General features: G+C 28.9%; 1 protein-coding gene across 1 annotated transcript; it reads right to left on the bottom strand.

Moving 5' to 3' along the window:
- Nucleotides 1-1,029: 1,029 nt before the first annotated feature.
- Nucleotides 1,030-14,298, bottom strand: LOC129984153 (uncharacterized). The gene is made up of 5 exons (XM_056093954.1): nt 14,148-14,298; nt 9,785-9,905; nt 8,189-8,364; nt 5,637-5,793; nt 1,030-1,328 (listed from the first exon to the last, which is right to left on the bottom strand). The coding sequence occupies exons 1-5, from the start codon at nt 14,185-14,187 to the stop codon at nt 1,094-1,096; spliced, it is 729 nt and encodes a 242-aa protein (XP_055949929.1). The 5' UTR covers nt 14,188-14,298; the 3' UTR covers nt 1,030-1,093.
- Nucleotides 14,299-14,895: the final 597 nt, after the last annotated feature.

The following is a 14,895-nucleotide window of genomic DNA, read 5'->3' as shown; positions in this document are numbered from 1 at the left end:
TTTCAAAATTTATTTCCTTATTGATCAAACCAAATAAAACAAATTCCATTCCAAAAACCAAACAAAATTAATTCAACTCGCGGTGTTTGATTAAACTAATAATAAAATTCAAATTTTCATAAACTTGTCTGTTTTTGTCGTGGGTGATAGAGTTTTTTCATTTAAATTATAAATTTTGTCAAGAATGAATATTTTATTAAGCATGATTAATTAGATACAAATTAAGATTTCTTAATGCTATTAACATTAATTATTGACCAAAACAGTATAAAAGATTATATTTTTTTAAAGCGTGATGTGTAGAAAGGTTGGCGTAGTAAAATGTAGACCCTTTCTACATTTTATTTACATTTTTTTTGATATTTTAATTTTTATACATATTATATAAATTAAAAATCAAAATTGGAGAGACATTTTAGTAATAAAATAACTTAGGATTGGCTCGGGACGACCTCTAATGGCAAGGCCACCGGCAACAATTTTAAAGTTTATTTTTACAACATAATACGGAAATTTGAAATCAAAATTTTCATTGAAAAGATTTCTATAGATATTCTAAATAAAATCGGAACGTTTTAAAACGAAGTGGTGGCAAGTAAATAAAAGTTTTAGATTTTTAAATTAGATCTTTTGAGTGAGTATAAAGAGAAATTATAGGGAAATATTGATGTCTTTGGTTATGTTAATCATATATTAACTTTGACTATGAAGAAAAGATGCTTTAACTTGCTTATGAAATAATAGTAAAATAGATCTCGCGAATTTTTGAAACAACTGAGAAATAAATGTAAGCATGTTTTTGAATGCAGTTTCTATGGCGCCATCTAGTGGTTTTAATGTAAAAACAAAACAGAAATATTCCAAAATTTTATTTCTACTTATTTTCCACCCCGAGGGAATCATATTTTCAACAAAATTAAATCATTTAATTCTATTATTTTTTCATACATATTGGTTTAGCTCTCGTAGTAGGTTTTTTTTTTTTTTAATATTCCAATTAAACAATCTTAAAAAAATCATGAGAATGAATTCGAAGTAACTATTTTTATTTCTTCTTTTGCTCATCCTTTGCTTTCCTTCCAAATATATATAATTAATCTATAAATATATCAAGAATCTGTCTAGATTCTTCCTCATACTCTTCATTATCATAAAGAAAGTCCAAAAATTCTTCCTTCAAAATTGAAATTCCTTCGACATGTAAACAATGCATTTCCCTCAAAATGGGACTCAGCCGCTCCAAAACTGTCACGTAAGTCCATCTAGCATATTCGCAGCAAACACAACGTAGCTTATCAGTAAGACATACATATTCGAAAGCACCTTCCCTAGAAATTCGAAAGGAATTAAATTATAGTAGGTTTAATTAATACTTCTTCAAAAGAAATTTAAAAAATTCATTTTTTAAAACAAACTTTTATAAATATATTCATAGAATTTTTTTTTTCAATTCAAAAATATAGTATCATTATCTTAGTAAGAGTTTGTAGGAATGTGTTAAGTAAATTGATAACTAATTATATTCATACGATATTTTAATTTTTAAAAAATATGCTAAATTTTCAGTAATGATATATTTAATTTAATTTCCTTATGACATTTCTAAAACAACTTTTTAAATATTTTTATTTTAATCTCCATATTTTTAATAAAAAATGTTTTTATTTTAATTTTTTTACACACTAAAAAAAAACTTGCTTTTTAAAATTTTCTAATCGATTTCTTTTTAGTTTACATTTATTTCACAATTCATTAAATTTAATATCATAGAACTTCTTAAATATATATATTTTTTCAGATTTACCTGATATCGCCTTGTGACATGAATTTAATTATAATTAATCGATCAGCTAATGTTTGACAATATTGCAGTCTTTCATTGCTGTCAGAACGTAAACAATTGTACAAAATTTTAAAGTTCCAGCATATTATGAAACGAGAAGCTGATATTTAATAACTAAAAATATTAAATCATTGTAATGCTTTTAGAACAATCAACAATTGATTTTTGGCAGCAATTCAACAAATTTTAAAATTCTAGCATATTATGAAATGAGTAGCTGATATTTAATGCCTAACCCTTATTAAATCATTATATTGCTTTTAGTGCAATCAGCAATATAAATTTGACATCAATTCAACATTTTGAAACTCTCCGACACTGAGGTACCAATTTGAGGTACGTGTACTACTGAGGATACATGAAAGCAAAGTTGGTAATGGCTGAAGGTATACAACATGAGGGATAAAAACAATAACATTTTTATAATTTCTTTTATGCAAATTCAAGCGAAAATTAGAAGTTATGCGGTCCAAAAATTTACTAAGTAGCAATGAAAGAAGATATTTAATGAATACCTCAGTGTTAAAGCAATAAAATATTAGTTATCTTTCATAAATACAGAACTTGTCGAAAGCATATATTCATTTTGCATGTTTATATCGACATCAAATATTGCAACATATCTGACACAGTTCCAGACAAGATGTTATAATATTAGCTATGAAATATAAAAAGATATTTAACTCAGCTTCTTGAAATCAACTCGAGAATTTTATCAAATTCGTTCTTCCATTTCAATACTTGTTTATGAGAATGAATCATCGTTTGCTTTCGTAATGAATTAATATGAAATGACTTTTATGCTGTTTTCATTTTTAGGGCGCAAAACTAATATGAATACAAAAAACAAGTAACAAAATCTTGCATCAGAAAATTAATTCTACCAGTTTCATTAAGTAATTTAAACTCGTTTGGCTAACATAAACCTTTTGTATAATAAATGAAATATTTTTTTGCACGAAATGTGTGTGCATGTATGATAATTGAAGGTATTCTAAAAAAAGCGATTGATGAATGTATAAGTTTAAAAAAAGATGGAAAAATCTCTATTCTAAAACATCAGAGAATAAGGTAAAATTCGATAAAAAATTAATATAAAAACATGAATGAGACCATGCGATCAACATCAGGAATTTGGGAACCACTATTATAAATAATATCTAAGTTGTTTCAATTTCAGAATTTTATTAAATCTTACATAGGATACAACAGCCTACTTATGAACTAATAATCAATTTTAGAAAAATGAAGTATTAGAATTTTACTGAAAATTTTTGTTGAAATAGAATAATGCATATAATAAAATATATAGCTTGGAGATGGTTTCAAGTAGTATATTTGGATCATTCTAGATCCAAGTCAACTGATCATACTAGACTCAACTGGTCATCTGAGTCTAGTTGATGAACAGATCAAACTAGATTTGTCAACTGATCATACTAGACTCAACTGGTCATCTGAGTCTAGTTGATGAACAGATCAAACTAGATTTGTCAACTGATCATACTAGATTCAACTGGTCATCTGAGTCTAGTTGATGAACAGATCAAACTGGATTCAACTGGTCATCTGAGTCTAGTTGATGAACAGATCAAACTAGATTTGTCAACTGATCATACTAGACTCAACTGGTCATCTGAGTCTAGTTGATGAACGGATCAAACTAGATTTGTCAACTGATCATACTAGACTCAACTGGTCATCTGAGTCTAGTTGATGAACGGATCAAACTAGATTTGTCAACTGATCAAACTAGATTCAACTGGTCATCTGAGTCTAGTTGATGAACAGATCAAACTAGATTTGTCAACTGATCATACTAGATGAGAGCCTTTAAGTATTCTCGAAAATTCCGATTAGTGTGATTAAATTGTTAAGTTATGGAACTGAAAAGAAATACTGGTCACATATACGCAATGAGAAATTTAGCTGAAAATATAGATTCAACCAATATCAGTTGAATGACATTTCTGACACCTAATTATTTCCCTTTTAGTCTACCTCTACTTATAAATATTGAAGAATCTGATAATTTGACGAACATTTTCACTTTCCAGTTTTGATTTGATGCTTACTGGAAGTCCACAGATAAATAATTATTGTTCAGTGACTTAACATCCGTTTTCATTTATTAGGCAGTTTTTGCTATTCTAAGCAAATTCAACATTTAAGAATTCCAAATTCAAAAGGATTATACTTTTTCTTGAAGAACAAAGTTTTGCCTAACGATTATGTTGCTGACTAGTCCAGAACAAGGTTCATCCAGATCAAATATGTGCATGCATGCGCATGATCTGCGGTTATAGATAATCTAAATTTTCGGTCTCTCTCTCTATCACGATAAAACTCTGGTCTATAAGTCTTTTCTGGTGTCAAACTATGTGCAATACATCACACTCAGATAATTTCAGAATTAGCTAATCTCTTTGATCTCGCCTCGTATGTCACGCCTCGTATGTTATCTCAAACGAACAGTTTAAGAAACAACTATTTTCAAGTCCCAAAGAAGAGCAATCCTTGGGCAATCCGCAGTTGTTGCTTCCTTGCTTGACTGATGAAAGGATATATATATATATATAATATAGTTTTAGAGGGTAATTACTTCAAAGGGAACAACGAATTACCAGGTTATCTTTGTGCCTCTTCTTCTGTGACAAAGCACTTTTGGAACTTATTGTAAGTAGAAATAATTAGTAAAAAGAAAGAAATAATAATAAATGATGACTTATGAGCCATTTTTGTTTTGGAATTTGGAATTTCATTAAAATTTTAAACTATTCCGAAGCATATAATAGCATTCCGGCTTAAAATACTGCTTTAAAAAATGGTAATATTAAAAACAAAGAATATTAAGCGCATATTTGTATGGTTTAGCTATTTTATAAGACGTTATATAAAAACAAAAAGGTTTATTTTTTCCCCTTTTTTTATTTATAGAGAGATGATGTTTCTTTCATGTGTTAAATAATTTCTCAACACCATAATGTGGTGATTATTACGATGTTTTTTGCCTGTAATCTGAAATTTATTTTTAGGTCATTGGATTAGTGATTGAGATTCATTTTTTATATCTACCTAAACTTGAACAAAAGGTATATAAAGTCCAAACTATTTATAAAATAATGGAATATGGTTCACCAGTTCAGATTGTTTCCAAGTCTTTTGACTAAACAACAAACTGAATTGAAAAAAAAGAGGGAGAAATATAACAAGATGTTAAAAACGCCCATTCTTATACAGTTTAATGTTACGAAATTTTGTCACCTTGGTAGATAGTGGCGTGCGTGGCAATGGCTTGACAACAAATCAAGTTATTTGGGAAAAAAAAAGCAGTTTTTTTAGAGAAAAATTTTCGGAAAGCAATAATTTCGTGTTGTATTGGCTTCCAATATCCATATTTCCTATTTTTCATCAGATAATATCTAAAGTTTGCAAATGAATTTAGAATGTGCTTAACTGTAGAAGTATGGCAGATATATTGCTGGCAAAACAAGATTTTTATTCCTTCGTGTGTTATGAAAACAATTCTGTTGCACAATATATATCTTGGAATGATTCCTATATCACAAATAGCTTTTGTTTAAGATTTATAGTCCCCCCGCTGGTGTGGTCCGGAAGTTTGGAGAGAGGGTGCCAGCTCAGGTGTCATCCCCGTCTCCTGATCGCGGTTCCAAATGACGTGGTCCGTCCCGAAATAGCCCTAGTGTTGCTTTAAAACAGGAAGTTAATATAACTAAACTAATTAAGATCTGTAAAATACAATTTGTGATTTGGTATATTTTTGAAAACTTACAGGCATTGCAGTTCTGCACGAACTGTAGCATTTATAATTCCGTTCGTAAGATTGAAGGAATTGACGAATTCCCCTAGCTGGTATTTAGCTTCCTTTTGGCAGGATCTGGTATTGCGACTGAAAAATTTTCTGAAGCAATCTATATTTGCCAGGTAAGCTAAAATAAAAAAAAGGAAACAAAGATTGTCCTTTCAGATCAAGAAAAATGTGCTTAAATTAAATAATTAAATTAATTCAATGTGGTTGGTATAAAAAGGAATATACACTTATCAAAAATTACCAATTAATAAAACATTTTCTAAAAATTAAAGTAATTTAGTGTGGCTGATACAAAAGAATATAAATGTCGTCACCGAATACCAAACTGATTCTAATTTAACTACATTGTGTATGGTTTATTTTAGAGTTTGTACGATTAAGGTAATTTTGGAATTATCCTTTACCAAGAATATCCAAAATTTGCAGAATTTCCCAACCGCTATCTTACGAGGGAAAAAAATATAAAAGGAAAGCCTATATTCGGATTTTTATTTGTAGAATGGGTAAATGAATCGCATTTCATATTAAGTACTAGGTGCAAGAAAACATTAAAAGAAATCCTGTTGCATTCATTATGATTGGAAAATGTGGAATTTTTCGTTCTATCTAAAAGGAAAGGCCTTAGTTAGTGATTTTGAAATATTCGGTAATTATCTATTTTAATTGATTGTGCTTCAAAAGCACACCAACATTCTTGATGGAATTCGGTGATGCACTCTATGCATTTAACTGTTTGCTGCTGTAAATAACTTTCCACTATTTTATTTTTGTGTTGCCGTCTTGCTGACTGATGCCATGACTAACTATCACGAGAGATCTTAAATAAGAATATAGCATGCTATCCTTAAAGATCTGAGCTGTAATTGTTCAATAATTTGAGATATAAAGATATATGAATCTTCCCAAAACATACCATTCCATACATGGGTATAATATCTTTTAATAATATTTAATAAAAGATAAAATGTTTTTATTTTGTTCAGCGAATTGCACTAACCACCATTCCAAAAATTATGTTAAGGATGTTGATTAAAAATATACAGTACATAAGATATTTAATGTCATAAAACATATTACCAAGGAATAATTTGTTTGGAAATAAATACATTTTTAAAAATAGAGTTAGCAGGGTATAGAAAAAAAATATCCTCAATTTGCATTGTGATTATTATATCCTGAAAGGCATTTAAATAAGATGTTTTTACAAAGTTCTGCATTCTAATCCGAGGAAGGAGTAACTGTATTTCTATTGACAGTGCTAGGAATATACTAACAAATTCCCATCAGAAGTATGCTGCTGTGTGTTAGTGAAAAGCCCAAGATTGTTTAATAGCCTCATTTAAAGACCAATTTCAAGAAGCCCTTTTATACATAATTCGATGCAATTCTTTTAGAAGTTGCAACAAGGCCTAAAGCTTAAACTGTTTTGGTGCGTAATTGAAATATCTTTCATCTTCTGAGCGTGCGCTCTATTCTAGAATAAAATAGTATTCATAGAGCTTTGCAGTCTGAATATTATCTTATATGCTGCCCATCTTCATTGATAATTTTTTTAGCCTATTTCCTGAGCTTATAGCCAATGCAACATAGTTTTAGTTGGGATAGCGTTTCAATTACTCGTGTGCAAAACTGAATATAGCGGTGATAGACTTCCAGTGTACCTCTTGGATACCCTGCTACGAATATTCTGCATGTCAAATGTGTTGAATTTCTTACTAAAGTCTCCGAATTATAGAATGACCATGCTCAATAACTTTGCCAATTTCATATGATTTTTGTCAGAAAATAGAATTCCATTGCCATTTATCCAGCGAACTGTAGAATGATTCATGCTTAACCACCTGGGCGGTAATGTTTAATTTTTGTCACAAAATATAATTCCATTGCCATTTATCCAGCGAACTGTAGCATGATTCATGCTTAACCACCTGGGCGGTATGGTTTGATTTTTATCAGAAAACAGAATTCCATTGCCATTTATCCAGCGAACTGTAGAATGATTCATGCTTAACCACCTAGGCGGTATGGTTTGATTTTTGTTAGCTACCATCGTTGATAACCCAGTGTCCTGTAGAATAACTTATGTTTAATCACCTGATAAATTCTCTTTGATTTTTTTCCTAAAAGGGATTTCCATCATAGTTTATTCAAGACATACTTAAGTCATGAAACTGGTATTCTATATTTTTTTATTTCAGTATCAACGAAAATTCTGAAATCATAATTTTTTTTTACAAATTACGTTTTAGGAAATTGACAGATAAACCATTGCAGAGACGTTATATTTTATTTGCATTCGAAATATACAGATTAAAAAATATTATTATTGCCTATATTTGACTTCAAGATTTGAATGAATCTCTACGTTTTAGTTTACTAATTTAGTTAGTTAACTTAGTTTAGTTAGTTAAAAAAGGCTTTTTTTGGAATTATATCAGTCTAGTAACAGGATAACTCTAAAATAAAACAAGTTGGACTGATGAGAATTATAATACAGTTTAACTCATGCTTACCCCGACGAAACCATGATTTCTTGTCACATGTATCAACTGTGAGGTAGTCGATCTCTACAAGTGCTTTTGTAGTTGATGCTATGGACTTATTGGAAGAGAGAGCTAATATGTCAACTGTATGTCCAACGCAATTTTCAATGATGTTGAATATACAAGTTAGGTAGCTCAATGCCTTTCTGAAATTGAATATTACATATTTTACTTTAAAAAAAAGATTCACATATTTACATCAAACTTCTTAGTTAAAAAAATTCTACTTGCAGTGATATATACGTAGAAAATGCTTATTTTACAATATCAAAAATTACTGTCAGATATTATCATATATGCAACAAGTATTTAGAAGCGAATTTATATTTTACATGATCCATTTTTTTTGTATTTTATGCAGCTCCATGTTTAATAATATAGATAATGATATTTATTGAATCGCACTTTAAATACTAGATTTAAAAACGAGAAATCATAAATCAATAATTTATCAAAATATTTTAATAGAAGTAAATTTTTTTAAGAATACATAATGATTTTGTAGGGTAATAGTATAAAAATTTGAAGTTTGAAATTTGACAAAAGATTTAATTTACAAAACGATGAATAAAAAAAACCATACATTTTGAATGACATTTTATGTGCCTATTTTTTGACTTATTAAATATATTTTTACAAAACAAGTGAGACTAAGACATAACTATTGTTGTGAATCTATAATATATTACTGCAGTGTTAATTTCATCGCTGAAGAGAGTCTTACAGATATCCCCGACGGATACTTAACGATGCCAAATCAGTGACCCTCGGCCTCAACGAAAAATTTGACAACCGTTTAGTGACTTGGCGATAAAAGTGTAATTTTGGGGAAACGCGAGTATTGAACTCATGTCTCTATTGGGAAACGAGATTCGTAGATTCTTCTAGAAAATCCCATACTTTTTACGCATTCTACGCGAGCAGAGGCACTCATCTTGCGTTGATGATTATTTAGTAAACTTTGATTCTCTCTTTGGAGTGTTGATCTCTAGCTGCAGTCTGAACCCTCTTGTGCTACTGCCATTGTTTAATAACAACTTGCATTGTATTGATTAATTTGTTTGCCAATTTTGATTATTATATTTAAAAAAATTAAAATATTATATCATATTGTATAGACAATTCATTCATATAAATGATTACAAATATTATTAATTTATGTGTAAGTTTTTAATTATGAAAAGAAAAAAAAATCGCTTTCATAAAAAATATCATATTTTTATTTTACTTAAGAAAGAAGCCCATTTATGAAAAACTGAAAAAGCTTTTAAAATCTCTTAAACAGTTTTATATATCGAATACTATTTATATTTCATTTATATGCGAGGTTCAAATATTCAATCTATTTATTAAATGTAATATTTAAAATCACGCAATTATTTCTGTCAATTTTATCAAAATTCTGTCTAATAATAATGTTTACTTTACCTTTTTTATGGAGAAAGAATGCTTTTTAAAGTTTTACATTTATATTTCTTTAAAGTAAGGCAGTTTTCCGACAAAAGTTTTGGACAAAATATGGCAATGCTTCATTTTAAATTGTTCCAGGGATTTTGGCCTACTTACGGACACAAACGTTGTAGCTGTCTTTCGGTGGGCATATAGCGAACGGCTTGCAATTCTTCCACTGGGCTTGTATAGGAGCATTTGGAAATATCACAACGATCTGTGATAAAAGCAAGACTAGCTACATGGGGGAAAAAAGACACTTAAAATCTAATTTCATGTCAGTTTGCTATATTTACATATAATATTTCTAACTTAATTTGGAACTCGAACATACAGCTATAAGCTCTACATATTGTCCGTTCCAGATTATCAAATAGACAAAAAGGTAATCGTCTAGGGACCTCACAACTTTAAAAAAACCAGAGCCTTCGAGATTTTCTTGCAGTATTTTGACAAATATTTAATGCCGTGAAATCGGAATTATTCAGTTTGAAAGCGAGTATTATTTACATTAATTATGGAATGCCATTAACATACATAATTAACTACCATTTATAGGTTTTGTATCATTATAAAACTACTATATTATAAAGTTACTGTATATAAGTTGCATGTCATTTTATCATTTTGAAGAAATGTGTAGCTTTATGATTTTAAATCAGCTGTGGTTGTTACCCCGAAACTTTCTCTCGTATTCTCTAATAACCTTATATTAATTATTAACCTTATATAAATTCCTTTGCATACAATTTAAATCTCGGATAAGTCTGTGAATGCCTTGTATGGTATTGGTGAACGATATTTATGAAATACAGATCTTTGGAGTAAAATCCAGCATTTTTAATTTATGGCAAGAATGTACTTTGGATGCCTTTTTGAGGGCACCGGTTTACACCAGTATTTGATGCGAAATTACATTTGTAATCACAAGATAACATCTCGAATTTCACGGATTTAAATCATTTTTTAGCATTCATGTGAAAACACAGACTGACAGATGGTCAATCATTTGATGCTTTTGGTACACAATTTGATATGTATCTATATTCCAGATGCTAAATATGTATGTCAAATTTTGTCTACTTAGCTTTGTTTTTTTTTTGTCGTTATCAAATTCATTTATATTCGGCCAGACTGACAGACTTCCTGTGAATAGATTTCATTCAAAATTTGACAGACACTTGCAAATTTGATTGTTATTCTAAATACTAAATTTCAATAGTTTAGTTTGAAGCAATGTTGAATTATCGTGTTTATAGACATACCGATATAATGCTGAACTGTGTTTTTCGGACTCGGAGAGATCTGAAAAGGGAGAAGGGGAGGGGATTCATCAAAAATCTGGTGTTAGCATTTTTTGACGGTTTTTATACTTCCTCTGTATTTCGCATTGGAGAAAATAAAAAATTTGTTAGGATAAATTTTCCCATATTTTTTCCTCCTATTTTGTTTATTATATTTTTAAAAATAACTGTAATTTTGTTTTATACGTGATATTCCGAAACGAACATTTTAAAAAAGTATTCTGCGATTAATCACTTTGGAATTTCTGTTGTTAACAATTTACTACTTGAAATCCTTTAATACTTAATCGCTATGTAAAGAAAAAATAAATGGTTTAAAAGCTTGGAGAAGAAAAAAGATTTTCCAAGATTTGCATTGTTTAAGGCTCCCTTAGAAGGCTCAATTCGGTTTTGCATGTGTCAGCACTTATAAAAATAATAAAAAAATCTTTGAAAATCTATTACAATAAATTATACATACAGATGAGTATACTGAAAGTAATCGTGATTCATTTTATGATTGTGACATAATAATTAATGATTTTAATTATAAACATTTCAAATTATGTGGCTGATGCCTATGCTACTTTTCCGATCTGTTATCCAATATTAATTTCATTTGAGTATTTTCTTTTATTGCTGAACATACATAACATATATTAAAGAATTACAATTCTTCGATCTTGGTACATCCAAATAAGAATTTACAAAAACGGAAACGCTCCTTATTTTCTGACTTTATATAGTCTCAAGCATTCTGAGCCAGAGAAATGCGTAGGATATTATGTTAAGAGAGCGCATTACATTATTAAAAATATTACTTTAATAAGAGAGGAGATTCGTGTATGTGCTGCCATCTATGTGTTGCTACGAAAACAAACACCTAAGCATGTTGACTTTAAAAAAAAGAAGCGGGTGAATAAAATTTAATTAAAAACAGTCATTCATTTGGCATGATAAAGTTAAAAGAATAAATTAGAGTTACTATGATTAATTTTTGAAGATTAAAACGCACATTTACGTCTGAAATATAAATGAATAATTTCTTTATTTTTTTTATTAGCTGCGATGACGATACAAAGAAAATTAATTAAATGTCTCAAAATTTGCAAACATTTTCGCAATTTTATTTTAACTCATGGCAATAACTCACATTTGTAATATTCTAAATTCACTTTTCTATAAAGCAATAGTAAAGTTCTTTTAAATAACAACAGTAAAAATAAACAAAATAAAAAGAATAAGGTACGATATCTCTCGGATGTCGTTCTACGAATGCCGGCCAATATTGTGAAGATATTGTAATAATATTGTTGGGCATTTTGTGCTAAAAGAGTTTGAATAAATCTGAGTATTAAAGTGTTATTTATAGAATTTGCCATTATTTTCTCATAAATTTATTTTTAATGTTTACCAATTTTTCGTTTCTTGTCGAAATTGCACGAGTATTATTACATTGATTTTGAATTGATCAAACGGCAATCCCTATCAGCACAATGCATTGTCCGATATCTACATAAAAGTTGTTCTATATTGTGAATGCTGTACAATATTGCAATATTGTTAGGCCTTTTGTGCTAATAGTAATTTGTATTTCAACGAATTCCTAAATATTGATGTAGCATTACTCAGATACTCAATAATTCAAATAATTATACATGGCTGACATCTCTCCGATGTCAGTTTTGGCTGAGTGAATTTTAAACATATACTAAATAAATAAGGATATGACTCAAAACAGTTAATCACAATACATACGCAGTAAAAAATAATGTATAGAAGATTTTAGTACATATGAAACAATTAAAAGCAGAACAATGGCCAGTTTTGATTGGAGGAGTAATGCCATTCGTAACAACTGATATTCACATAAACTTTTTATTTTTTCGTAAAGATAGTATAGAACGCTTTCAGATAGACAGATGAACTTTGGTACGCGGTCTTTACATCAAATTTTGAGCAAAATACGTTCAGAGGAAGTCTATCTATAAAGCTGTTTGAATATGAAGTGATACGATAACTGCCAAACGAAGAGAGCTAGATGGATAAAATGCAGCAGACATATTTAACATTTATAGTGTGGACACCTATCATATTTTGAACCAAATTCAATGATGTGTTGACCTTCTGTACTTGCAATTGTACTTTCAGAAATATGAAACGCGATAACTCAAACTGAGTGAGTAATTATATATGTAAATGTAAAATCTGTACAAATATGTACATATGTCTTTGTACCCAGTATACAGGCTTTAGATGGAAAACATGCTAATATAAAAGCGTGTCCAGTGTAATAAGTCCTTCTGTGTTAGGAAAGGCTTTCTTATTAACAAAATTCTTTTTACTATGACTTGAATTAAATTTAAAATTAAGCATTTAATATCTTTTTTCCTCATCAAAATTTCTATGATGCCTCTCATTTGGAGAAAAAGAAATACGATATCGCATTGGAGAAAATCGCCAAATAAATAACTGATAATATGACTTTATGTATCAAAATATTTAGTTCTCACACAGAGAAGAAAATGTGGTTAAGTAAAGCATTGAAAAAGGTTAACATAAAGACATTAGATTCAAAACCACTTTGAAGTCTCAGAAGGTAAAACATTCTTATTTTGTACAGGCGTCGTCTCGCCATCACTAAAGCAGTAGTATCGACAGGTTTTGTTGTGGCCAACTGCTATCCAAGTGATACGTACTATTGGAGATTTTAAAAGTTATCTGTCTAAATGACGCCCCAAGAAAGTTCTTAAAACATTGATTAGAAATGAATACTCTAATTTTACAATAGTGCCAGTTTTTCACTTTAAATTAGGTCTCATAGAGCATCACTTATTGCAGCAATGGTTCAGTGAGTTACTGAAATTAAGACTCCTTTGTAGAATATATTAACAGCTTTGATTTACGATCTCACAACCGATGCAACTGTAGTGAAGAGAGTATTCCACAGTTTGCCAGACAAATTGTTGCGTTCTTTATAAGAACGGAATGCTCTATAAGGTGGCTAAGATATCTTCACAATAGTATGCACCGTTCAGGATATTGAAGAACATCGCGATGACATCGTATATTGTAATATATTAAAATAATTCAAAAACCTTTGAGACTAATATATGCATACATTTCTCTCATAGATGCTGAGTTAACATTTTAAAGAAACATTCCAACAAAACAAGAAGTTAATAAAAATAACCTACCTCCTGTCGTCAAAAATAAGTAAAGTAATGAAAATTTCATTTTGTTTCTTGAAATTGGAATGAAGATATAGTAAATATAAGTGTGTGATTGATTAACCACATGTTTTAAGAATGCGTATTTGCAAACAGCAGTTGTATCGGGGTTCCAAACAAATGAGTCTAAATTCGCAAGAGGAAATAAGGTTGATAAATAAAAGGAAATCCGTCTCTTAATAGTCTATGGCATTGAGGGTCATATTTTCATTTGTGTTCGCCACCAATAAAGAATTGAAATTCAATGCTTCGTTTATAAAATAATTAAATTCATGACTTTCAAAATTTAAGTCTATTTATAGACATAATTATATTATTTTTAATTGTATTATTCGTTATTTATATATAAAATATTATTTTTGATTATATTATTTCTTATTTGTAGATAAAATTATATTATTTATTATTTATATATAAAATGATATTACTTTGAATTATATTATTTATTATTTATATATAAAATGATATTACTTTGAATTTTATTATTTCTTATTTATATATAAAATTATATTACTTTGAATTATATTATTTCTTATTTATATATAAAATGATATTACTTTGAATAATATTATATCTCTTTTATAGACATAATAAAATTCAAAATAATATCATTATTTTTCATTTATAGACAAACTTATGTTATGTAAATTGTATTATTTCTTATTTATAGACAAAATTATGTTATTTTGAATTGTATTGTTTCTCATTTATAGAC

The sequence above is a fragment of the Argiope bruennichi genome, chromosome 9 (genome assembly GCF_947563725.1).
Source record: "Argiope bruennichi chromosome 9, qqArgBrue1.1, whole genome shotgun sequence".
NCBI classification, from domain to species: domain Eukaryota; kingdom Metazoa; phylum Arthropoda; class Arachnida; order Araneae; family Araneidae; genus Argiope; species Argiope bruennichi.
Note: the sequence above shows the minus strand (reverse complement) of the source record. Positions and strands in the feature narration are given on the sequence as shown.